The sequence below is a fragment of the Zootoca vivipara genome, chromosome 15, assembly GCF_963506605.1.
Source record: "Zootoca vivipara chromosome 15, rZooViv1.1, whole genome shotgun sequence".
Taxonomy (NCBI): domain Eukaryota; kingdom Metazoa; phylum Chordata; class Lepidosauria; order Squamata; family Lacertidae; genus Zootoca; species Zootoca vivipara.
In genome coordinates, this window is record NC_083290.1 from 25,410,067 (window position 1) to 25,435,368 (window position 25,302).

General features: G+C 47.0%; 2 protein-coding genes across 3 annotated transcripts in view; one reads left to right on the forward strand and one right to left on the reverse strand.

The window, feature by feature from the left end:
• The window catches only part of MCAM (melanoma cell adhesion molecule), a 53,469-nt gene extending 34,148 nt beyond the window's left edge, over positions 1-19,321 (forward strand). The window contains exons 6-16 of the mRNA XM_060268312.1: positions 182-361; positions 1,613-1,740; positions 2,162-2,315; positions 2,888-3,015; positions 3,691-3,838; positions 3,941-4,062; positions 4,602-4,746; positions 6,111-6,143; positions 14,937-15,078; positions 15,651-15,768; positions 16,640-19,321. Of these exons, the coding sequence (XP_060124295.1) occupies positions 182-361; positions 1,613-1,740; positions 2,162-2,315; positions 2,888-3,015; positions 3,691-3,838; positions 3,941-4,062; positions 4,602-4,746; positions 6,111-6,143; positions 14,937-15,078; positions 15,651-15,768; positions 16,640-16,669 (1,328 nt within the window). The 3' untranslated portion in view covers positions 16,670-19,321. The remainder of the gene's footprint in view (positions 1-181; positions 362-1,612; positions 1,741-2,161; positions 2,316-2,887; positions 3,016-3,690; positions 3,839-3,940; positions 4,063-4,601; positions 4,747-6,110; positions 6,144-14,936; positions 15,079-15,650; positions 15,769-16,639) is intronic.
• A 779-nt stretch (positions 19,322-20,100) lies between these two features.
• The window catches only part of CBL (Cbl proto-oncogene), a 50,107-nt gene continuing 44,905 nt past the window's right edge, over positions 20,101-25,302 (reverse strand). For both annotated transcript variants that reach the window (XM_035138771.2, XM_035138772.2), the window contains one exon: positions 20,101-24,221. In XM_035138771.2, the coding sequence (XP_034994662.1) occupies positions 23,938-24,221 (284 nt within the window). In that variant the 3' untranslated portion in view covers positions 20,101-23,937. The remainder of the gene's footprint in view (positions 24,222-25,302) is intronic.

Genomic DNA, 25,302 nt, shown 5'->3' on the forward strand with positions numbered 1-25,302 from the left:
AACAAGGCCTGGTGACCTTTGCAGCATAAACTACTCCTTAGCAGAGTAACATGTAAGGTTTGTAGCTGCTCTTCAGAATAGTCTTCTACTTGACCCCTCCTCCAGAGGGTTTTCACCCATGCACACTTTTTCCGAATGAAATGCTCTTCCTGCACCTCTCCTCTCTTCCTCTCTCAATCAGAAATTGAGATCCGTCCTGGGCTCATCAAGGAATCAAGTGGCCTGTGGACTGTCCGCAGCACCCTTTCGGCAAAAGTCACCAAAGAAGACCGCAGTGCTGAGTTCTACTGCCAAGTCAGTTACAGCCTGATGGGGAATAACAAGACATCCAAGTCGGACAGCTTCAAAGTCGACGTTCATTGTAAGGCTGGGCTGAGCAGCTTTTAGCAGCACTGAGCACGTTCACTGGGAGGTCTAAGAAAGGATATTCTGCCTTGCCTGCTGAGAGAAGACCGAGCCTCATGCAGAAGTGCAACTAGGGCTGGCCTTTGGGGCCAAAATCCAGGACCCTACAGCCCAAGGGGAGCTATATAGGTGCTGTTATTGGGGGGGGGAGGGAAACACATGACATGTAATAGTGTGATATATAAATTCTAACAACAACAAAAACAACTTGGTGTGGCAGTCCGCTCTTCCTTGCCTCTCCCAGCAGTTCTTTATCTCTTTATAAATTATTTGGATTAAGGAATTTAGGGAATGCTCATCCAATTTGCAGATGTCACCAAACTAGGAGGGGTAGCTAATGCCACAGAAGACAGAATTGGGATTCAATATGAACTTGATGGATTGGAGATCTGGGCCAGAACTAACAAAATGAATTTCAATAGGGGCAAGTGTAAGGTTCTAACTTAGGCAGGAAGAAACAGATGCATAAATATAGGATGGGGGACACCTGGCTTACGAGCAGCGCATGTGAAAAGGATCTAGGGGTCTTGGTTAACCACAAGCTTAACATGAGTCAGTAGTGTGATACAGCAGCAAAAGAAAGCTAATGTTATTCTAGGCTTCATCAACAGAAGGAAAGTATCCCAATCAAGGGAAGTAATAGTGCTGCTCTATTTTGCCTTGGTCAGACCACATCTAGAACACTGTGTCCAGTTCTGGGTGCCACAATTTAAGAAGAATATTGACAAGCTAGAACATATGCAGAGGAGGGCGACCAAGATGATCAAGGGTCTGGAAACCGAGTGTCTTATGAGGAACAGTTGAGGGAATTGGGTTTGTTTAGCCTGGAAAAGAGGGCTGTCACATGGAAAAGGAAGCAAGCTTGCTTTCTCCTGCTCCAGAGGCTAGGACCTGAACCAATGGCTTCAAGTTACCAGAATGGAGAGTCCCAGCTAAGTATGAGCTTCTTTAGACAGCGGAACAGATCCCCATGAAAGGTGGTGGACTCTCCATCATTGGGAGGTTCTAAAGCAGAGGTTAGGTGGCCATCTGCCATGGATGCTTTAGTTGAGATTCCTGCATTGCAGGGGATTGGATGAGATGCCCCACTTCCAGCTCTTAGGGTTCTTTGATCTGCTGTGTCTCCCAAGTTTCTCTGCTTGTGCTTATTAGGAGAAGCACCGGAAGGCAAATGAAGGTTCTCCCCCCCCCCCGCCCCTCTCTGTAGACCCCTCTGAGAGTCTCCGCTTCGTGATTGATGCTCCAGGCCCGGATGTGAAGGAGGGAGATAATGTAACGCTGCGCTGCGAAGCGGATGGGAATCCGCCACCACTGTATACTTTGTACAGAATGGAGGTGAGCTTGCAGCACAGAGGAAGGTGCCGTATACCAAGTCACAGACCCTAGGTCCATCTAGCTTAGTGCTGTCTGCCACACTGGTCTTCAGCTGAGGGGTTATGCCCTGCTTCAAGGCGGGTTGCAACAGAAGCACTACCACCATGCAGATATAAAGGTACAAGATGAAGCGATGGGACCCCAAATGCATGTTTGAGTTAAAAAATCAACACTGGTAAAAAATAATAAGTGAAAACAAATCAGAAACGTGGAACAGACAGGCCATCAAATACCTGGGAGGAGCAGCAGGAAAATGTAACCTGGCCCTGAAAAGATAGGTAGGGTGTTGGCGACTGGGTCTCTTGGCTGGGCAGTATTTCCTCCTTGTTGTCATCAGCGTGCAGGTTCAGCCTTTGTCCTTCTTTGTCTTGCACTCTGCTAGGAGAAGGAAGTCCTTGAACAGGATTCTGAACAGGGGTTCCTGCACCTTTACAACATCACCAAGGAGCGCAGCGGGGCCTACCAGTGCAAAGTGCTTGACCTGCAGGACGTTATGCCTGAGGAGCTGACTGCCAACGTGACTCTGCTGGTGAACTGTGAGTAGGACCTGCGGGTTTTATTCAGTACAAAGTGGCCTGTTGGGTTTTCATTGAGCCGCCACCTGGTTTTGAGAAATCTTAGCCAGCTGTTCTCGGAAGCATCAGATTTAAAACTGCATAAATGTGGGGATGGGAAGCTGGCTTCCTTGCTTTTGAGTATAGCATTTGCAGGAAACTTATTGGGAGAGGTGATTTCTGTTTTGACATCTGTCTTACAAAACAAGCACAGGCACAATGCTAAAATAATTAAGATGTTTTTCACAACCTGCCAGCCAATCTACGGACTAAAGTTTGCACCCATAGTTGTCAGAGAATCCAGAATTTCATCAGTATGATGGCACTGAAGGCAGTGAGAGACAGGCAGTGGATATGCTCCTCTTTGCCCAGCAAAGCTTCAGCAAAGCCTTCATGGATGTTCTGAGCTGTTCTGTTTATCAGAATGACGTGGCTCTTCAGGTTTTGATTCCCACGCCTGAGAGAAATAGGTGCTGCTCCACAGTGCATAAAGATAGGGTGAAGTGGAGGAATCTCATCTGTGTTGCCTCAAGTACATGATTTCCCTCCCTTAGATCTTGATGAGCCTGCAATAACCTCTGTGCCTCCAGTGACCTCGCTCAGACAGCTGCAGGAAGGAGAGGATGCACTGCTTACCTGTAATGCAACAGGCTCCAAGCCCTTGGTATTCCACTGGGAAAAGGTATTCTCATTTTAGGGCTGTTGACTTGAGTTAATGGTGTTTTAGACTGCAATCCAAAAACACTTTGCAGTAAGCCGCATTGTGTGCAGTGGGACTTCAGTGTAAACATGCACACAGTTGCTTTGTTAGCTGTCTGGCTGTTGACCAGTTGGTTAACCAATCACATTTACATTTGGCTCAGATGGCCAACTTATTTAGCGGGGTAGGAGATCTGAAAAGAATGCCAATACAGTGGAACCTTGGTTCTCAAACTTAATTCGTTCCGGAAGTCTGTTCGACTCCCGAAATGTTTGAAAACCAAGGCACGGCTTCCGATTGGCGCAGGCGCCCTGGAAACAATAGCCGACAGCCACATCGGACGTTCAGCTTCTGAAAAACATTCAAAAACCGGAACACTTCCGTGTTTTCGGCATTTGGGAGCCAGTTTGTTTGTCGATTAAGCCGTTCAAGAACCAAGGTTCCACTGTATCTTTCATATCTGGCAACCAATGCGCCCCTTGGGTGGCAGATAGTACATGGGTATACAAGTCTAAAAAACCCGGGACACAAATTTTCACAGCCCTCTAGCAGCTATATGGCTCATTTACCAGAAGCAATGTATTTAACATTAACTCTGAAAGTGTCTTCTTAATTCTGGCCAAACTAAACCGCCCGATGTATATTGTGCTTTTCCAGAAAGGGAAGGTGATTGAGAAGGGGAATCTTCTGAACTTGACCAACGTCAGCTACAACACCTCAGGCAAATACACCTGTGTTGTACAGATGCCGATGCCAGACACCCCTGCCATCTCCCGCTCCAAACTGGTTCAAGTCACCGTCCATGGTAAGCATCGCACAGTGAGGCTCTCTCCAAGTATCTCTCCCCCCTATCCCAGTCCTGGGTGCTGGGGCAGCAACAACAATTAGCCACCTCTTCTCCTTGCAGCAAAACCAGTGCTAGTTGCACGGAAGGAAGTGGTGCATGTGCGATCAGGCGAGATGGTGAACTTAACATGCGTCGGGTACTCGATAAGCACCTTGCAAATCTCATGGAGTGTCAATGGATCGGTAAGATGTGCTCTTTGTGGGGTTTATTTCAAAGAAATAAATGGAGAACTGTGAAATGAGGAGGCCCCAATTCAAACCTCACCTCATCAACAGTTCACTTGGTGCACTTGCTTTAGCCACTGCTGTCTACCTCACTCCCCCCCAATAATATAAAATTATATAATAATTGTGGTCGACCTCGCAGGGATATTTGTAAGACTTTATGGGATGTAAGACTTTATGAAACATGCTGTAGAAGGCAATAATGTTTAACAAACGTTCCATACTTTTCATGTCCGAAGACTGTTTCAACAAAGTATAATGTGTCTTTTCCCCATTTGATGTTCTTTAGTGTGCAGGGATGGGAAACTTGTGTCCTTCCAGATATTGTTGATGTGAGACTCCCTTCAGCCCCAGCCAGCATGGGCAATGGTCGGAGACGATGAGAGTTGCAGAGCAGCAATATCTGGAGGGACACAGTGCTTGCGGCCCTGTTTTGGGTTGTTTTGTTTTAAATTCCCCTTTGGAGTGTTAATCCTCCCTCCCTTTTCTTTCCACAGGTCTCTACTTCAGGCCTGCCGGGGGGTCATCAGCGCACCAGCACAGTCCTGTTCCAAGTCACCGAAGCCCTTCTAGAATCGGGAGTCAATTGCAGCGCCAAAAACAAGATGGGCATCACTCAGCACCACTTCATGTTGGCACAGAGTAAGTCCATCCCTTTTACCTTGAGAAGAGGGCCCATCCACACTTCCCGCTTGTCCCACTCTTTAGGACTGAATCAGAGCAAACTTCAATCCACGGGGAAACCCAATGGACGTTTGCTCCGATTCCGCAGTAAAGATCGGATTTCCGTGGGGGAAAGCGGTGAGCCAAGTGAAAGCCTGAATGAGCACAGAGTGTGTTGGTGGTGATGGGTACGTTTGCCCTTCTGGGAAGGGCTGGGGCTGGGGAAATAATGGTACCCTCCAACGTTTTTTCTGCCATCACAGCTGTTCCCAACACCAGAAGCAAGTATGCCAAGGGGCATCAGTCTGTCAGGCCCAGAAAGTGGTTTGAAGTAAAGCTGTGCTGAAAATGTCACTCCACTTTCATGAGCATAGGAAGCTGTCTTATGCTTAGTCAGACTGCTGATATTTCCTCTACACCAGGGGTCCCCAGACTTACCGGGCTTCGGGGCGGTGCCCGCCGCGCCGACCGTGCGGCGGGCCAGAGGGTAGGGGAGTACGCGCGCAGTGGGCCGGGGGGGGGGGAGTGCGCACCGTGCGCATGCGCACACGCACACGGTCGAAAAAACCCGCCGACAATCGCTTGTGTGCATGCGTATGGGCCTCCCCCGACCCGGAAGTGCACCGGAAATGACCTCTTCTGGGTCGGGAGAGGCCCATACGCATGCGCACAAAGGATTTTCGGCGATTTCCCCCCGATTTTGAAGATCGCCGTCGCGCCGCGCGCCGTAAGAGCGGGCGGCGGCAGCAGGCGGCGGGGGGCGTCGCGGGCCGGATTGGGAGGCCAATTGGGCCGCATCCGGCCCGGGGGGCATAGTCTGGGGGCCCCTGCTCTACACCATTGGTTCCCAACCTTTTTTTGGCCATGCTTTTTTTTAAGCATCTCTAAAATCCAGGTGCCAAGCCCCCCCCCCCCGGTGACATATAACTCTTATTATTCAAAAAGTGAACTATTCATGTTCATGCCATTAACTGTTAATAAGTCTCGAATTGCCCCCCTTCAAAATCAAATTGCCCCCCTGTGGTGCGTGTGCCCCATGTTGGGAACCACAGCTTTACACTGAGTGTCATTTTATGTGACTATCGCTGTTCAGTGAGACGCTGTGGTTATTTCCCATGACCTGGTGTAAAGGGGAATCCTCAGAGGGGGTGTGGACTTGCATCTTCCGACACCAACACCCTGAAACTCCCATACACCATGCTGAGGTCTCTCTTCGTCTGTTTCAGATGAAGCCAGTGGCTGTGTCCGCTCCACCCCCCTTCCTTTCACAGCAAGGCGGGCAACCTGTGACAAACCAGTCCACTTCCAGCTTGTATTTATTTCTGTCTCTTCTCTTTCTTCAGGGCAAGAAGGAGGAACTCCCCATGCCAAGACTGGTAAGCCCCTCCTTACTGAGCATTTATGGCTGTCAAATGGGCATGAATGCGCTGTCGGTGTTCTGGGAGCTAACCCACAGAAGATGACTTGGGCTTTGCAGGAAGGAGGAAGCTGGGGAGGGCGTGAGTGTCCTGAGGCACTTTCTGAAGGTGAACAAGGAGGGCTACTTGCAGGACCAGGCATCTGACTTCCCATACCCCAACCCATATAAATAAGAGACCAATGAGACTGGGTTTTGGGGTAAAAACAGGCCACAATTGTATTGAATACAGATGAAAGAGGTTTGACTTGGGCATGGGGCAATCTAAATACCAGTACTTCCGGCCCGCCTGCTGGAAGTGATGCATGGTCCATCCAGGCGGGGGTTCCTAAGACTTAACATCCAATAGGGTGACTCCCGCAGGGACTGGTGCCTGGGGGATTCCCTTTGGCCCTGGTCCCCCCGGGCACACGGACATGGCCACTCTCCCCGGATCCCTTTAACAGCATACCCCAGCGTTTGGAGGGGAGGGCAGGGACTAAAACCTCCCCTCCGTCCAAAACAAGGGATTGTCCGAGTGCCCAACCACTTGTGACGAATTGTTGTGAGGTAGGTAAAACCACTGGGTAAGAGCTAATTATCCCGGTAGGCAAATTCCTACCCGGCCCCATAAAGAACGGCGACCACCATAGCCACAGCAAAGTCATTGCTTATCAGCATAAACCGTGAGTGGGAGGGATGGGGAAACCTGGCACAGGAACAAACAGGCTGTGCCCCATGTGGGCTGCTTAAATGGGCAGGGGGCGGATCCAAGGGAAGCCCACAATTGGCTCTGCCTCTGGCTCCGCCCACGTCCCAGCCTGCATCCCCATTTGCCAATACTGTACAGGATGCAGGCTAGGATCTGGCTCCTGATTGGCAGCGGGGGCTTATGCCCTCACCACCTCTCAGGAAGGGCACTGCCATTTGAATTCCACCGCCGGGGCCCCAGTGAAGCCTCTTCTGTCCAGCAATGCTGCTGCACCAAGAGCGGTGAGCGGACTTTCTGAAACCCAGCAAAGATGAGCTTGGTGCCTGGATGGGCAATTTGCTTGAGAACCCCATGTAGCGCCGCTGCCATCTCATTTGTTCTATCCTAGAAGAAAGGTGGGATCCGTTTTGAGTAAGTAAAATACATCAAATGTGAGAGGAGAGGAAGAGGGGTGTCTATCTGTGCGGCTCCCTTTGCCCTTGTAGAAAGTTATGCTGGATGTCAGGAGAGGGGTGATAATATTTGATCACCACCTTCTGAAGGCCTGAGGGAGACTGTACCAGATGCCAACCGTTGCACCTTATGGCCCTGAACTCCTGAGATTTAAAAAGATTATTATTGTTTTAATTTATGAATTGCCTTTCACATAAGCCCGATATGATTTGCAGTCAATAAAAACAACTAAAATAGGTTTTTTTTAAAAAACACAAAACCCCAGGAAAGATCGGTTTTAGAACAATGAAAAGAACCACCCGTCCAGTTAGAAAAACGTATCGAAACAAAAATATATCGTTTCTGGAAATTGCAAATAGTAGCAGTCTGTCATAACACTCATCCATTGTCTTTAGCAAAATCTTCTAAAGAGGTCTACTTTTTCTTTTCTTAAACAAGGAAGTCTTAAAATTTGTATCCTCTCCTAATCTTGGGGAGAAGATAATTTGGGGAGGGGGTTTGGTTTCTGTCTGCCTGCCATTCTGTTTCTTGGGGCTTTGAGAGGTGTGTGGCAGTGGGAGGTGCATCTGGTTAACCACTTTGGGAAAGGGATGCTATAGATTGTGAATGTTCGTCTTTTTATTAAATAGAACCTCCATGTAAACAGGTACTATAACTTATTTTTTGTGTCATTTTAGTACATACTGTTGTTGTCTATAGTTGAAGAGCAAGAAAATATGCCTAATTTATATATGTAGTTTCCTTCCCCCCCCCTTTTTTTAAATCCAGAACTTCTTCATGCACAGTTTCAATCAATAAGATTAATGGGGGAACGCTTCTGACTGCATTATTGCACCTTTTTAGTTATGTGAAATTTGTTTTAAATTGACGAAATGCTGCAGACCTAATTTAATGAGTGAGTGAGCCTCCAATTGGTCATTTAAGCCATCGTCTCCTTTGGAAGCCAAGAGCTTCTCACAATCCCTTAGTGCTAAATGTTAACATTACCTACATTCTCCGCCTGCTGCTCTCCAGATGGTTTTTCTACCCCCACCTTGCCAGGAAATGAAACTTCAGAGTTTGGGTACAACCAGACACCCCAAACTCCTGCAGCAATGCAGCAAGGTACCGCTGGAAATGACACAGGTATCTGTTTATAATTCAGCTAGGGCAGCCTTTCCCATTGGTTGCAGAGTGGCACTCTGAGAATCCTCTCCAACCAATCGGATCAATGCATGCTGTTGCCTGTTAGGCTGGTCTTCTGAGTTCAGATCATATATGCGCTTTAAAAAGCAAGCACAATTTTGTGCTAGGATTAAAAAAAAGCTAGAAATGTGCATACTTCTCTCCCCCCCCCCCGGCAATCTGATTCATTTCTTGAAATTTCAGTAGGTGTTTGCCACACATTCTCTTGCATCACGGTCAAGAGGCTTGGGAACCTGCTTTTAAAAAAAAAAAAGGAAAGGAGAGGAGAGGAAACAGGACTTGAATTTGCTTTCCATGTTCCCTGGCTTTTCTGTGCTTCCAGGAAATAGCAGGTGACACTTAGTCCTGATAGCAGCATGTTTATTGCCTCCCATATCCAGTGAATTGTGTTTTTTGGGTTAACAACTTCTGAAGGCAGGGAGGGAGAGAGCACTTTGTGACAAAGTCTGGGAGCCTCTCCCCATCCTCCCTCCAGCATCTTCTATGACTCCTTTTCCGTGATGCCTCGTGACAGCTCTTGCTACCCAATCCCTCCAGCAGCTGCTTGGGTGCCTTTTCGCTTTGAGAAGGTCCTTGCTAGTCCTGTTGAGAAAGGCCTTCTCTTTCTCTGTCTTCCTCCCAATGGCAGCAGCAGTTCTTCTGAAGCGGTCTCTGTGGGGAAGCAGAAACCGGGCAGTGACGCTATCATGGTGGCGTAATTTTCTTTACAAAACGCACACTTCAAACATACCAGAATTAAGGCCTGTGTGGAAATTGCCTTCATGGCGCTCTGCGCATGCTCAGAGGCCCATCTTTATTTCAGCCTGCAGGGCTGAGCCCTGGTTCAAGCTTTGGGAGGAAGCCTGGGAAATATTGAGAGTGGGAGAGGGGTGTGTGTGTGTGTTTGTGTGCGTCCTGTTTGCTGTTCTCGTTTTGGGACTTGGAGAGCCCAGCCTGTTTGCTCCACATCTTTTTGTTTAAAAGCAGGAGGCAAAGTGTGTGGCTGTTGTGTCTGGCTTACCACTGATGAGGAACGTTTGGCATGGCCCTGAAAGACTTGCTGTTCTTGTCTGTTGGATTCCTGTATTTTGTATCATTTTAAATGCATTTTAGCCTTAAGTGTTGGTCTCAAGTGCTTACGAGTTGTTGATCTGCTAAAATCTCACAATTCCTAGGCTGAAAACTTCATTAACCAAGTTTCGGTGCTGTTTAATTGATTTTTCCAAATATGCCGAGAATGGCTTTTAAATTGGAATGGCATTTAATTGCTATATTAAAACATCCTAATTGAGATGCTGCCACCAGCCTCTTGGGTTTATTAACCTTCCATTCCAATAGGTTATTTAGGTTCACACCGAAAGCAGAGCCTTGGCTAGGAAGATTTGTATACCTCTGCACATAGACTCTTTCATGCCTGCCATAGCAGGCAGGCAATCCATTAGCCTCCTAGTGAGAAGCCCAAGTGACAGGAGTCCCACGATCCTTTGCGTTGGACATTTAACACTTGCTCCCTTCCCCTTACACTGCTCTCCAGAGGACTTTCTCACCCCCACCATGCCAGGGAATGAAACCTCAGGGTTTGGGTACAACCAGACAGCAGAAGGTATGTCGGGAAGTCACCTGCTGAAAGGTATATTTTTCTTCTTCTGCTGAAGCAGCTTCTCCCATTGGTGTGGGGCAACCCCTAGGGGCGATCCCCATCCACCAATTGGACAGAGGCATGCTCTTGCTGCCTGTTAGCATTTATGCAGACTGGCCAAACCCAAAGGCAAACGTCAGAGCTATGTGAGCTCTTTGAAATGTGAGCGACAAAAAGTGGGACATGGTTTTTTTGCAGGGAGAAGAAAAGCTGCCCTATGCATGATAATTCCTTTTGAGGCTGCATTCCTGGCCATCCCATTCAGCTCCTGAGGTTTCAGCAGGCCTTGGTCAGTTGCTGACACAGAATGCCCACAGTCTTGAGGGCTAAGAACCTGCTTTTCGGTAGAAACAGGAGCTGAATTCGATTTCCATGTTCTGTTGCTTTTCTAATGCTTCCAGGATATTGACGGCAACACCTCATCCTGATAGGAGCATATCCAGTGAATTGTTTTGTGGGGTAGCCTTTCTGTAGCCCAGGGAGAGGGAGAAGACTTTTTGACACAAGTCCAGGAGCCTCTCCCCATCCTCCCTCCAGCATCTTCTCTGATACTGCACTGTTTCCTTGATGCCCCCAAAAGCTCTTGCGGCTTGGGTTCCCTTTGAGAATGTCCTTGCTAGTCCTGTTCAGAAAGGTCTTCTCTCTCTCTCTCTCTCTTCCTCCCAATGGCAGCAGCAGTTCTTCTTCTGAATTGGTCTCTGTGGGCAAGCAGAAACAGGCAGCAATGCAATGATGGTAGGGTAATTTTCTTTACAAAATGCACAAAATACCAGAATTAAGGCCTGTGTGGGAATTCATGATGCTCTGCCCATGCTCAGAGGCCCATCTTTATTTCAACCTGCAGGGCTCAGCCCCGGTTCAAGCTAAGCTTTGGGAGGAAGCCAGGAAAATATTGAGAGCTGTTTTCTGGATACAATAAAGGTGATTACGGTCTATATTGAGACTAGGGTGGTGGTGTATGTATGCATCCTGCTTGCTGTTTTTGTCTTTGGGGCTTGGAGAGCCCAGCCAGTTCCCATGTGCTCCACACCGTTTCATTTAAAAGCAGGAGGCAAGGTGTGTGGCTGTTGTGTCTGGCTTACCACTCTGGGAATGGATTGCCATAGATGAGGTATGTTTGGCATTACCTGCAAAACTGTTGTTGTTTATGTCTGTCAGACTACTGTACGTCATATCATTTTAAATGCATTTTTGGCCTTTAGTATTTGTCTCTAGTGCTTATGAATTGTTGATTTGCTAAAAATCTCACAATTCCCAGACTGAAAGCTTCATTAGCTTCAGTGCTATTTAATTGATTTTTCAAATGAGCTGAGGAATTGTTTTTCAATTAGAATGGCTTTTAATTGCTGTATTGGTAAAACGTTGCTGGCATAATTGAGATGCTGCCACCAGCCTCTTGGGTTTATTAATCCTCCATTCCAACATTCTGCGAGAGGTTCATACTAAAAGCAGAGGCTTGGCTAGGAATGTTTGTGTGCTATTGCCTATAGACTCTTTCATGCCTGCCATAGGGGGTAGGGCAAGAAATTGTCCTCCGGGTGAGAAGTCCAACATGATCTGGCAAATGACAAGAGTCCCACAGTCCTCTGCGCTGGACATTAACACTGCCTCCCTTCCCCTTCCCCTGCTCTCCAGAGGACTTTCCCACCCCCACCATGCCAGGGAATGAAACCTCAGGGTTTGGGTACAACCAGACAGCAGAAGGTATGTCGGGAAGTCATCTGCTGAAAGGTATATTTTTTCTTTCTGCTGAGGCAGCTTCTCCCATTGGTGTGGGGCAACCCCTAGGGGCGGTCCCCATCCACCAATTGGACTGACGCATGCTCTCGTTGCCTGTTAGCATTTATGCAGCCTGGTCAAACTCACAGGGAAATGTCAGAGCTATGTGAACACTTTGAAAAGCAGCAACAAAAAGTGGAATGTGGTTTTTTTGCAGGAAGAAGAACGTTGATCTGTGAATGTGCATGATTCTGCCCCCACCCCGGCAATCTCATACAGCTCCTGGTGTTTCAGCAACCAGATGCTCTCTCACAAAATGCCTACAGTCGTGAGGGCTAGGGAGCTGCTTTTCTAAAGCAACAGGAGCTGAATTGGATTTCCGTGCCTTGCAGCTTTTCTGTGCTTCCAGGAAATCTCAGATGATGCCCAGCGTGTAGCACATCATTCCAATCCTGCCCCCCCCCCAATGTTGTACGTTATGGGGTAGCTCTGTTGGGAGATGGGGCAGGGTGGAAAAATCAGCTTTGCTGCAGCAACCAGGAGTCGCTGCCCACCCTCCAGCACCTTCCGTGATATTGTGCTATTTCTTAGTCTGCACCTGAAAGTTGTTTCCACTACCACCGGTTCAGCCGCTGCTCGGGTTGCTTTTGCATTTAAGCAGGCCTTCGTTGGGCCCCTGAGGAAAGCCCCCTCTCCGTGTCTCTTTCTCTCAACACAGTTGCAGTTCTTCCGCAGCAGCCTGTAGGCAGCAAAGGAAATATTAGGGGAGGACACTGGGAGCAGTTTAGCTGGGCTTAATTTTTTTTCTCTCTCTCTCCTCCAAAATGAGATAAGCCAGAACTCAGGCTGGTGTGGAAGTTGCTTGCATAGCCCTCTGCACGTGCTCAGAGCCAAACTTTTCCTTCCGATTTGCAGGGCTCAGCCTCCGCTGAAACTGAACTTTGGGAGAATTTCAAGGGATGCTTTGGGGATTCAAGAAGGGTGTGTGCTGTGGGGCAGGGCGTGGTGGCAGTGATAGTTTCTGGCTGACGTTCTCTTCTTGGGGAATCTAGCCCTGTCTTGCTTTGGCAGGGGTGGGGGTGGGTTGTAGCTGACTAGTCACGACAGAAGTGGGATGCTATAGAGGGGAAATGTTTGGCATAACCATGCAAAAGTGATGTTTGTGTCCTTTATCAAATGGACCTCCCATGGATCCAGGTACTATATCTCATTTTTGTTTGTTTTAGGCTATACTCTTGTTCTATATAGTGAAAGTACAATGAAATATGCGTAATTTAATATGTAAATATGTATATACATTTTCTTTTGAAATCTAGGCATTGCTCAATGTGCGAATTCATTGCCTACTGTGGTAGAGATTGTTGATACAGATTTTAGATGTTTTAACGGTTTTTGTTTCTACTGATTGCCTATTATTATGTTTTCTGATGTTGTAACCTACCCTGTAATCTAAGGCGGTGTGTGTTTGAATAAGTCAATACAATAACTTTAGTCAGTAGATCAGTTTGACGATTCCTAGATTAAAAACTTCATTAATCAGCTTGCCGTACTGTTACCTTTTTAGTGGTGGGGAAGTAATCTGCTTACTGGGGAACTGAATACCTTTTTTTTTTGTTCAGTGAAAATGGGTCTTGGCACAGAACATTTGTATGGACTCATTTTAACACCTGCCGTTCCAGCCAGGGGGAGACGGGTAGGGGGCATGTGAGCCATCCACTCCTTTGGAAGCCAAGAGCTTCCCAGCATCCTTAGCACTAAATGTTAACATTTGCCTGCATTCTCCACCCGCCGCTGCCCAGATGACTTTTCCAACACCACCTTGCCAGGGAACGAAACTTCCGAGTCTGGGTACAACCAGACATCAACTTTCCAAACTCCTGGAAGGGCTGAGGAAGGTACCCTTTCTACTTCCGCTCTAGCCGCCTCTCCCATTGGTTAGAGGAGCCTCATCCTGAGGGGCTTCCTCAACCAATCGGACCAATGCTTGCTCTTGCCACCTGTTAGCATTTTGCTGGCTGGTCTTCTTGACTCCAAACTCAGAGACAGTAGCCAGGGCTGCGTGCGCTTTGAAAAACAACCAAAAATTAAAAGTTTTGTGCTAGCGGGGGCGGGAGGAGAAGCTGCATCAGTGTGCATGATTGTCTTATTTGTTTCTTTCTTTGCTAGTCTTCAGGAGCTGCAAGTCAGCTGCCCTCCTGCCCCTCTGAGAATCTAAGTCAGTTCCTGAGGTTGGAGCAGGTGTTGGCTAAACTCTCTGTAACCTACAGCCATTGTCAAGAAGACAAAGAAGCTGAATTTGAGTTCTATGTTGTGCTGTTTCTCTGTGTTTCCAGAAACAGCAACATAAGGAGCCTCTCCATGTAAAGCAGGCATGGCCAAACTTGGCCCTCCAGCTGTTTTGGGACTACAATTGCCATCATTCCTGACTACTGGTCCTGTTAGCTAGGGATGATGGGAGTTGTAGTCCCAAAAGAGCTGGAGGGCCAAGTTTGGCCATGCCTGATATAAAGCATTATGGGGCATAGCTTTGCAAGGAGGGAGTGGAAGTCTTGCCATAAGATCCAGGAGCCTTCCATTCCCTCCATCTCCTCCTGAGATATATTGGAGAATTCCCTAGTTTGGTGCCCTTCAGCCGTTTTGGATTCTCAACAGATTCCCAGCAGCCAGCCTGACCAGCGATCAGGGATGATGGGAATTGTAGTCCCAAAACATCTGCCGTCAGAACCTGCCAGCAACTGCTTGGGTGGCCTTTGCATTTGAGCAGGTCCTTGCTTTAGATCTGCCCAGAAATGCATTTTCTCTCTCTTCCTCCCAATGGCAGTTCTTCCAAAGCGGCGAGCGGAAATACCAGCAGTGCCGTAATCTTCACAAAACAGTGAAGCGATTCCTGCACAAATTGTGCCTTCTTGGCCCTCTGCCCATGCTCCGAGAGGCCCATCTTTATTTCAACCTGTAGGGCTCAGTCCTGGTTCAAGCTACACTTTGGGAGGAAGCCAGGGAAATATTGAGAGCTGCTTTGTGGCTGCAAGAAGGGTGATTCTGTTTGCATTTTCTTTCCTCCTTCTCCCCCCCCCCCCCGAGAGCAGAGCAGACAGCACAGGAGAGCAAAGGTGTAATCATTGTGGCCGTCGTCATCTGCATCCTGGCCATTGCTGTCCTGGGTGCCGTCCTTTACTTCCTGCACAAGAAAGGGAAGCTCACCTGTGGCCGCTCAGGGAAACAAGAGATGTAAGCACACATACCTTTCCTTGCAGCCTTTTGGGTGCCTCCCTCCTTCCATCTCATCCATCTACCAGAGACCACGCTTCTTCCCTTCCTGCCCCCTCCCAGTCTCCTTGCACCAAGCAGCGCGCTTCTTCTGATCCCATGGGAGGGAGGAAGTGGGGTGGACCTTGAACTGCTGTTGCCCACTAGGCCTTTTGCAATGTTCCCACTCAGCAGCCTCAGGCAGGAGCAGCTCATCTGACACACAAAGCTTGATCGGTGATGGCTGTAGGCAGAAGACATTTGCCCTTGGCCATGAGGTTACGCCTTTCTGACTTCTGTCCCACCCAAGTCGCTGGTCAAATAGGGCTTTGCAAGCTTTATAAGCCCCTCCAAAGCTGGCCAGAGACTCTAGCGGGGACAAGGTCTATGGTGGGGTTCCCGTTCATTCCCTTGAAGCACTTGCCTAGCTCAAGCCTCTGCTGGACCCAGAGGAGTTGAATGATGAGCCCCCCAGGAACTGTTCTGTCCCAGCCTGCAGCCCACCCACTCTGCAGGGATGCATTTCAACACTTGTTACCCTCCCTCCTCCCTAGCACAAAGCCCGAAGCGCATAAAGACGAGATTGTAGTTGAAGTTAAGTCAGATAAACTTCCTGAAGAGGCGGGGCTCCTGCAGGGCGCCAACGGCGAGAAGAAATCGGCCAGTGACCAGGTAGGCCAGTTCGCCATGACTAGCAGCAGCGGCTAGCAGAGGCGATGGTTCGGAGGATCCAGATATGGTGTATGCATTGTTTTTGATGCAGTGTGTCATCCTTCCCCAAATCCACCTTCTTGGGTTGCACAAATGGTCTTTTTTTTTTAAGGAGAAAAAAAGTGATGTTCAAGGGGGGGATTGTAACCCATGGTGTAGATTGGCCCAGCTGCTTTGCCCTTCTGCCCCCCCCCCACTCCTGAATGTGCTGTGGTTAAGTTAGGAAGCCCACCACTGCTTCATAAACTGTGATAGTGAACTGAACGGGGGAAGCTTAGCATTTTCCACTGCTGAGACATCCAAGCAGGAAGAGCCTGTCTGTGCGTAAGGGGTGCAGCTTTTGCCTTTCCCCCTTACCTTTTAGCATGGGCTAAAAGTGGGTTTCTTAGTAGCAGCAGATGCCCCTCTGCCCCTCCCCATATGTCTCCCTGATCCAGCAACTTCAGCCCCTGCTGCTTCCTGCGTTTGGCAGGTGCCCCTCCTGCCAGCTTCCCATTAAGCAGCTTTCTGTGCTCCATGTGGACAGTGTGCATGCAGCCCCATTCTCTCTTCCCCATAGCTTTTCTCTAGCAACCACCTACGGGAAGGCTTTTACTGCCTGCCTCCTGCAGTCTAGCCGGAGGAGCTTCCCTATTCCAATACAGAAAAATGATCCTGCATGTGCTCTTTTTCTTCTTTTTACTGTGCCTCCAAGCCAGTCACGCAATCTCATTCAAAACGGCTGCCATCCTCTTACCTCGGCTATCTCACACTGTGGGACAACAGAAGTGGGTATGCTTGTATTTTACTGGGCCACAATCGCAGTGTAACTGTTTTTTTCTGCTTTAAAAAGGGAGAGAAATACATCGATTTGAGGAACTGAGGAGGCAGAGAGAGACAGCTGTGCCCCTTCGAAGATTTCTCCCGTTCCTTCTCGATGCCTCCACCCCTCTTGCTCCCCTGGCCAGAGTCTTTCAGGCGCACAGCAGCAGCAAATAAGGCACAAGATGGCTCCACAGCAAATACTTTGCAACCTCACCCTCAGGTTTTTGAAGGACAAAGGCAGCTGAAGCAGATCAGTTTTCAGACCAAAAAGGGGGGAGTTTTAGTTTAAAATTTACTCCCTTTAGAGTATCCACGTTAAGGAGGGGGTTTTGAGCGGGGGCAGGTAGAGGAACATATACTCTACCATAATTGTATGGGGCTTCAGTCTGTTTGTAAAAGAAAAAATACTTTATAACAGCCAAGCACTTGCTGAGCTGAATTGGTTGGAGTTTTGTTTTTGGTTTTTTTAATTGAGACTTGGTAAATTGGAGAAGAAAACTTTAAAATCTTACCATATAGACAGGATTGGAGTATGGCGAGTGTGTGATGGATTTGGTTCCATCCGGCATGTAGAATACTTGTGGAAAGCCAGAGGCGCCTCAGCTGTTCCTTGAACTGTTGCTGTTCTTCGCAGCAAGGTGCTGAAGGAATCAGCTGCGCTTCAGAAGCCCTGGCCCTCAAAACGGCAGAGGGTGGGGTGGGAATGGAGGTAAGAAGTCTTAAGGACACTCACTAGGGATTCAGTTTCACTGAAGTCAGTGCTGCTTACTTCCAGTTTAATATAAAGGATAACTGTAGAGAGGAGGTTCTCTCTGCACATCAGATGTTATGATAGGAATAAAGTCTCTCTTTTTTGTAAAAAAACAAACACTGTATAGTCACACTTTTTTTTACCCGAGAACGTAGGTTTTTGTCCCTTCATCATCCCCCCCCCCAGATCCCTTCTGCAGAGCTTCTGGCTTACCTTGCTGCAGGTGACACGCTTGCCAGTCTTTGGAAGTCCTGCCTCTACTTAGGACACAGGAGGAGAAACAAGGCACTAAAATAGGGTGTTAAGCACATGAGGTAGTTTTCTACAATTATTTTGGGTTTTATTTCAGTGTAGCACCAAGGAAGCTGCTCTGTTACCACAAGGATTTATGCTTCCTCCCTGGTGGTCCAAGACCCCCCCCCAATCTGTTTTCTCAACCCTCCAGAGCAGGGCAGATGAGGGGGGAAGTCCCACTGTGCAAGTGTAAATTCTTGTGCTAACAGATTGAGTGCATTGGAATTCATCTTGAATTGCTCTGCTCTGATAGCAGTGGAAATTGGAGTTCTTGGAAAAATCAAAAATTAAATGATAAATGACAAGAACTCAGGCCAAAAAGGATAGTTTCAAAAGGGATAATTTCAAAAAGTCTTCACACAGTTTTATTCAGGATAAATTCCAGTAGGCATCAACATCAGGACAAGGCCCTGTTTCGATTATTCTTCATCAGCTGGAATGTACAAGTTAACATAAATCTTAGAATAGTTCTCCTAGTAATGAAAAATCATTAAACTCTCTAAACATAAGGTTTTAACAAATAAAAAGGACAGAGACTATATTCAAATAAACATTACTGATATATCTGTGAGTGTCCAACCTAACATCAAACTTATACTCTGCTTTCTAAATAAGGATTTAAATTGCTTATAACGTACAACAAGCTTGTCTATACTTAAATAATAGATCCTCTTACAAAATATAATAATCCTTATTACAGGAATACTTGTAGTTTTCTACAAACAGAGTTATAATCCTTATAATAAACGAAGGTAGCTTACCGAGGTTTCTCAGGTCTAAGTGTACCAAGTATGTTTGCCTTGCTAACCCAAATTGTTTGCAGCACTTAAGTGATAGAGGAAACGAGGTTACAGCAGAATTAAAGAGATAGTATTACATTTAGGCGTACTCAAAGTGTTAAGACAATTTAAAACCTTATGTTAAAACCTTATGTTTAGAGAGTTTAATGATTTTTCATTACTAGGAGAACTATTCTAAGATTTATGTTAACTTGTACATTCCAGCTGATGAAGAATAATCGAAACAGGGCCTTGTCCTGATGTTGATGCCTACTGGAATTTATCCTGAATAAAACTGTGTGAAGACTTTTTGAAATTATCCTTTTTGAAACTGCTCTGATAGCAGCAGCAGGTGACACACAAAGAATGTGAAGGAAGCTGGTGCCTGTCCCAAAACGATATGGTCATGCAGCCTTTAAAGCAGGTGCTGATGACAACTCTCTTCGTCCTTAAACATGCCAGGAAGTGTTATAGGATGCTGAACTTCACCATGCTGGCCCAGTGCCTAAGAAACGCTTTCTGCTTCTCTGTCCACACCCCAGAATTCTAAATGGACACCAGACAGAAATACTGTAGCTAGCTGCTTCCATACAGAATTATTTCCTGCAAAGTTCGGTTTTCCATTCCCCCCAAAGCCTCTCAGAAGTGAACAGCTTTTCAACACAAACTGGGTAAAACAGTTAAGGTTTTGCTTTAGACACGCTTTGTTTTCTGAGTGGTTAAAAAGGTGCAAACTCATCAACCAAAAACAGGGGGGTGGGGCGCTTTCCGTGTAAGCTATAAAATTAGCAAACAAACAAAAATGCTTTTGTTATATATTTTTGTTGATGTGTGTAAATTTAAGAGTGTCTGAGTTGCAGGGTTTATATATATATATATATATATGTATATGAAAAATAAAAAGCTAAAGTCTTCAAGCATTGGCTCTTTCCTAATGAATGGAATATATGGCAAGGAAAAAATAGTCATTACTGTAAAGCACTTGATTTTTAAAAAAAACTGTTTCACATTTAACATGGATTAATTTTTATTGACTAAAAATTCTTGCTGAACATTAGTCCATTTTAAGCATACACCTTCCCTTCTCCACTTCTATCAATGTAAGCAATGTTTGCCTAGCATTTCTGTATAGGTGGGTGGGAGTTCTGTCACAATCGCAAGTGAAACCAGGTTCTGTGGGCAAAGGAAGGAATTGTAATCCTCCTCTAAGGCTGTGGGGGTCTTTCATTGACTTAAGGATGCCAGCTTATAAAAAAGGCAAAGGTCACTAGAATTCTGGAGTTTAGTCCTCATTTCTGCAGTACTTCATATGCTGTTAAACTTGCAAGGGGGTAGACTAGATTACTCCCAGGGTCCCTTCCAACTCTACAATTCTATGATTCCCAACAGGGTGGGAGTCATCGCCCAACAACATCTGGGGGGGAATCACAGGTTTCCCAACCACATGGTAATTTTTTTTTAAGCACTTAAAATACACCAAATCAACATACGACCCACACCTAGAAGCAGAGCTCTAACTGGGATGAAATGTGAGCAGAGATGAGAAGCATCAGTTCCAGGGAGACGGCCACAGTCTACACACTTTTGTGAAGATTGAGTACAAGTAAAACTTACTGGGATAAGAGGCCCAATTCACTGGAGTTGCAAATGACACAACAGAAGCAATATGCTACAACAAAGAAATTTATTTAAAAATAAAACTTTGTTTTTTTTATTTTACTGACACACATGAAATACCCTAAATCCTCCACAAGCTCTTTCGTGGGCAGCTTACAAGAATGAAAAATAAAAAATAAATAACATTAGTATAACCTCTAAAACATTAACAATGCATTTTGCAGAACAAAATGAGGACTTTAGACCAAATGAACCTTAAAGCTCAGCTACTCTGTAAGAATATTTACCTTCTGTTCTTATTCTTTACAGATCTGAAAGGATTAAATACTGCTAATATATTTTTTTATATTAATGACATTATAACTTTTAAAATAGTGAAAATCTGAATTTATTTATTTTTTAACACTGATATTAAAATTGGTTCTCAACCTTCAGGAGAAATAAAGCTACTAATAACCTCTCTCTCCCACTCAAAGGTAATTTATCCATTAAGCATTTCAGCTTTCCTATTCCCCCACCCCCGCCTTGCAGTTTTAGTCGCAAGAGCAGCGGTTGTGCACCAGTGAGCTAACAGGGCCACTGATGGCAAGTCACACTGCTCCGAAATTGGCTACTCAAAGTGACATTCGTAAAGCCGCACACCCATACCCCAAATGCATATGCAGCTCTAAGATGGAGGAGGCAGCATTTGCAAAACGGACGCTGCAAATTGAACAGGCACTGGACATTTAATACTTCAGGGCAGAATCCACAGGAAACTCCTTGCAAAACTGTATGTGGGGGAATCGACGGGAGCCTCAACAGCTCAAGAGAAGATCCCAGAAGATTGCACTCCATCCCCACACAGAGAGAGGTCCAGAAGCTGACAGGAAACTTGGCACTTGTGCCTGGAGGTGCAGCTGTATTTTGCTTCCAGTCATAAGCCTCATTTGTTTTTAAAAAGAAAAAAAGATGGGGAAGGGGATGACAAACTGGGATATTTTGGGTGACCCACACTGGTTGTGTCAAAATCCTGTGTCGGAGTTGCGCTATTACTGCCTTCAATCCAAGCTTAGGGCAGTCAGCAATATGAACAACTCCCCAACACTAAGGACTAAGGTAGAGAGAAAACCTGCTCAGGCTGAACAACACACAAACAAACAAAACACACCACTATGTTAGCTTTGGGGCGACAGCTTTCTCCTTCCAAGGAGCAGCTCCATGGATTTCCCTGGTCAAGTTTTCAATCTGTCTCTTCAGATGCAAGATTGGAGATAGAGCATTTCCCCCATCAAAAGGCACTATACATTTGGCTTTAAGTAAAATAAGTCAACTTTTTTTTTTAAGATTAAGAGACATGGGGGGGGGGGACGACATAATAAGGTAAAAATTTAAAAAGCAGCAGGGAACACACCCCGGGAGGCGTTTTTCGCTCTGCCTCCCTTGTGCTTGCAAACAAAGACATTCATGTGGTTCAAGGAAAAAGCCACTTTAAAAGTTCTCATGTAAATGTAAGACACAAGAAGTGGACAAAAAGGAGACATGCAGTAAAGTCCGGTCAGCTATAGTACGTGGAGTGTTCCTGCCAGGCAGAAGGCTTCCCGAAACGAGGATGGCCCTGCTCAGGGCGTGGAGAGCATCTGCAGAGGCCCATCTACAAAGGCAAGTTGGTGCTGCCGCTTTGCACAAAGGTAGAGATTAAGGCTGACTGCAACAGAGTTTCCAGTGCTATGCCAACAGCTTTTCCAGCGGAAATCAGCTTTGCAAAGAGCTAGTCCTCACCAAACTAGTCTCCAAAACTGATGTGGAGTTCGTGGCCCAGGTGCGAGAAGAAATATCCAAGAGGAGTGTCCAGTGGTTGCTCCAACATTTCACACTTAAATTGCACAGCCCCCTTGGTTCCTAAACTGCCTGGCCACAACTCTCTACTCTGCAGCTGTTGCAAAGACCCTCTGCTCACCTCCTAAATGCTATCAAGTTATTCAAAATGCACTCTAGCCGAGACTCCTAGGTAATAATCTTCACAGTGTTTCACATGAAAGCAGCAAGATCAGACCGACGTTGCCACTGCCTGTCCCATGTATGGAGGGGGCTTCTGAAGCCTCTGTGAGGTGTTGGCAACTGACAACTCTTTCTCTGGGCAGCAAGAGGAGGGCCACAGCTGCCAGGTCAACAATTCTGCTTTTGGACCACTGCAGGCAACAGCAAACTCCTGCCAGTCTTCAAATCTTCATAGTGTGTCATTCAAACAGCACTGCTGACAATTAACAAAGTGCCAGCCAGGTGCATTCACGGTACCTGCACAGCCAGGTGCCATTTCTGACATCCTCTGCAGTTATACCCCAGGGATCCAAGCGCTCGTGGACAAGCAAGGCTGCCCATTTAGAGAGAAACACAAAATAAGCAGCCACTTTCTATGCCCCCCATTCTGTGGGGAAAGTCTTAGTATCCTTACATGGGGCAGAGGAACCAGGCCTATTTAAACAGGACAACTGTAGGGAAAAGCAAACATGCAACTTGTTTTGAGATATAAATTTTCACACGACTAATGCTGTAATTGGGGGGAGTGTAGTGAAGGCTTGAGGAAGAGGATGGAAGAGGGAAGGCATCCTCTAAATACAGGTTGCCTGCTGTCCATCAGCCAGATGGTGGCCATCAAGGTCCAAATTCAGCTTTCTAAACCTCCATTAACCTGCCCAAACAAGGGCAACATTCAGAAGCCACACTCTTCTTTTCCTCCCCTCCCTTTGCGGTTTCTTTTGTCTTGTTTGCCAAAAGAACCTGAACTTTAAAAAGAAAAATGCAACAAGCAGAGCGAAGGAGGCCGGGGGGGGGGGTCATCCCCTTTCACAAAAGCCCTGCAGGGAGTTGTTGCATTTTGACTGCTGAGTTGGTCAAAAATTATTTCCACAGATGCTGGATACAGCTGCCCACATCAATGGACAAGTAATCCAGCACAGTTAATTCTCATCCACAGGAAGTGAGAGGAAATAATGGATCCAATGGCCACGGGACTTGTAGATGCTATGAAGATGGCATGCCACGTTGACCAAGCAGCAGCTCTGGGTGTGTTAAAGGGCAGCTGCTCCAGTCCTCAACAGCCTTGATTACGTAAAAGCAGGACAGCTACATCCAATCATCGCACCAGCCCGAGCGCAGGCGAGAAGTCTTGCATCTCCAATGCCTTAAAATCCAGTGTGCGGCAGGTTAATGCTGGCAACAGGAGAAGCCTGGCTCAGACCAAGGAGGAGCCAGAAATGACTGGAGATGTAGAAAGGGAACAAGGAGAACATTTGGGGGAGTTTGGGGGGGGGGGAGAGAGGGAGGGTGTTGTAGCAGAAGGAAGCTACCAAAACCACTTCCTTAGTCGATAATCTGTACCCAGTAGCAGGTGGTCTAAAAAGCCTGAGCCAAAACATACAGCAGCAAAGAGGCCCAAATTCAGTACCCTGAACCACAGGAGGGCACGCCACAAGAAAGGTGGAGACGCCGTTCGACAGACTGGCATCCCGTTTTAATTCACAGCACAACACAAGACACCCCAGCAAACGCCCTTCCACTCCCGCCCCCTCGTCCACCAGCACAGGAACCAAGAGTTCTTTCCAAAGCGGCACAAGCGTCCCCTCCAATGGGGACGTGCAGGAGGGAGGGGCCAAGAGGGGAGGGACTCCAAAAGACACACAGACTGGAGAGGACGCACCTATCTGCTCCGTTTCGTTCCGTTTGCTTGGAAACCTGGAATCGCATGAAACCCTGATGACCGATTACTCTCTGTCGAGGCAAGCCTGCCTTCGCAGGAAGTCTCTCGTGGAGCCCGTTGCCTCCTCTAGGTAGAAGCTGGGCAGGAGACTGCCCAGGCAGGTTGGATGCGCAGGGGTGTCCCAGGCAGGGCCAAGGGGATGTGTGCTATGTGGCTAGGTGAGCGGGGGAGGAGACGGAGACAAACTCCCGCAGAATATTTTTGGCCATGTCGATGTTGTTATGGGCAATGACGAGGGCTTTCTGGATGTCCTGATATGAGTAGCCTTGGCTCATGAGGGTCTCAATCTCACTGGAGAGCTGCGGGGAGGGAGCAGGGGCCGGCCCCGCTCCACCAGCTTGCAGGCAGCTGCCTGCTTTGCGTTCAGAGTTTATCCTCCGGGGCAAGGGCTTCGGAGGCCGCTCTGGGACCTGGGAGCCATCAGACAAACCTGGAAGAGAAAGAACCACATGATTTGGGGAACGGGGGAGGAAAGAGAAAGGAGGACAGGTATTTTTTTAAAGGTCACACAGCCTCAGCTTCATGCTCTTTGAACATCTGGGAATCTGCAGCCAAAATTCTTCTCTTTCACAAGACCTAACTCTTCACCATTAAATCCTATAGTTAACCTGAATATAATTGCAACCGTGTATGCTGAAAGATTCACAGATAGCCAATTCATTTATTTATAACCTGGTCTCCCTTGTTCAGGAGCATTAATACACAATAAAGCACTATTTTATTTACCTACGTACAAGCTATAGAGTAAAAACAGGCAAAATGTTAACTTCATCAGCCAAGGCAAGATACACCACTTTAGTCAATTGCTTGGAGGAACAGCCACATATTTTACCTGGAATCAAAATTCAATTTAATTTGGTGCCACTTGCATCAACGCAATAGTTATCCTCAACAGCTGAAATCGACAATTAATCCTCTCTTATCACCCCGGGGAGGTTGAGAAATGGCGAGCTTTGTGGTTTAGGTTGCGTCATATCTGGTGCGCTGATGTTAAGCAGAAGTAGCCTTCATGCTGCAGGCATTCTGAGAAATGCTCAACAAAGTGCAAGAACAAGGAACACCTCAAAACCCCATTGCCTGCCAAGTTCCCAGCCTCTCTTGAAAACAAAGAGAGGAAAAGCACGCACAAGTCCCTCTTGGTGCTTGCTCCAGAGCACAAAGGGCTACGGATCGGCTCTCGCACAAGTTGGGATGTGGGACCGGCGGGTTTGCAGCATCAAAATCTAGTGCAAAAGATCCCCTTGGCAACAGGGGAGTACAGGGCTGGCCTGTAGGCGTGTAAGACCTACCATGCAGCCAAATGGAAAGGGTGCCCCGATGGCAGCCTGCTGGTGGAATGCTTTCCGCACAAAGGCTTACCTGGCACCTATCTAGGCAGGGTATAAGTGAAAATAAAGTTGTTGTTGTTGTTGGCATTTTATTCATCTCTTTAAGTCTTGAGTGGGGAAAAGCTTTTTGCATTTTAAAAAATGTAGTTAAAAACCTTCCACTGCTTATATAGAAAGCTCCCC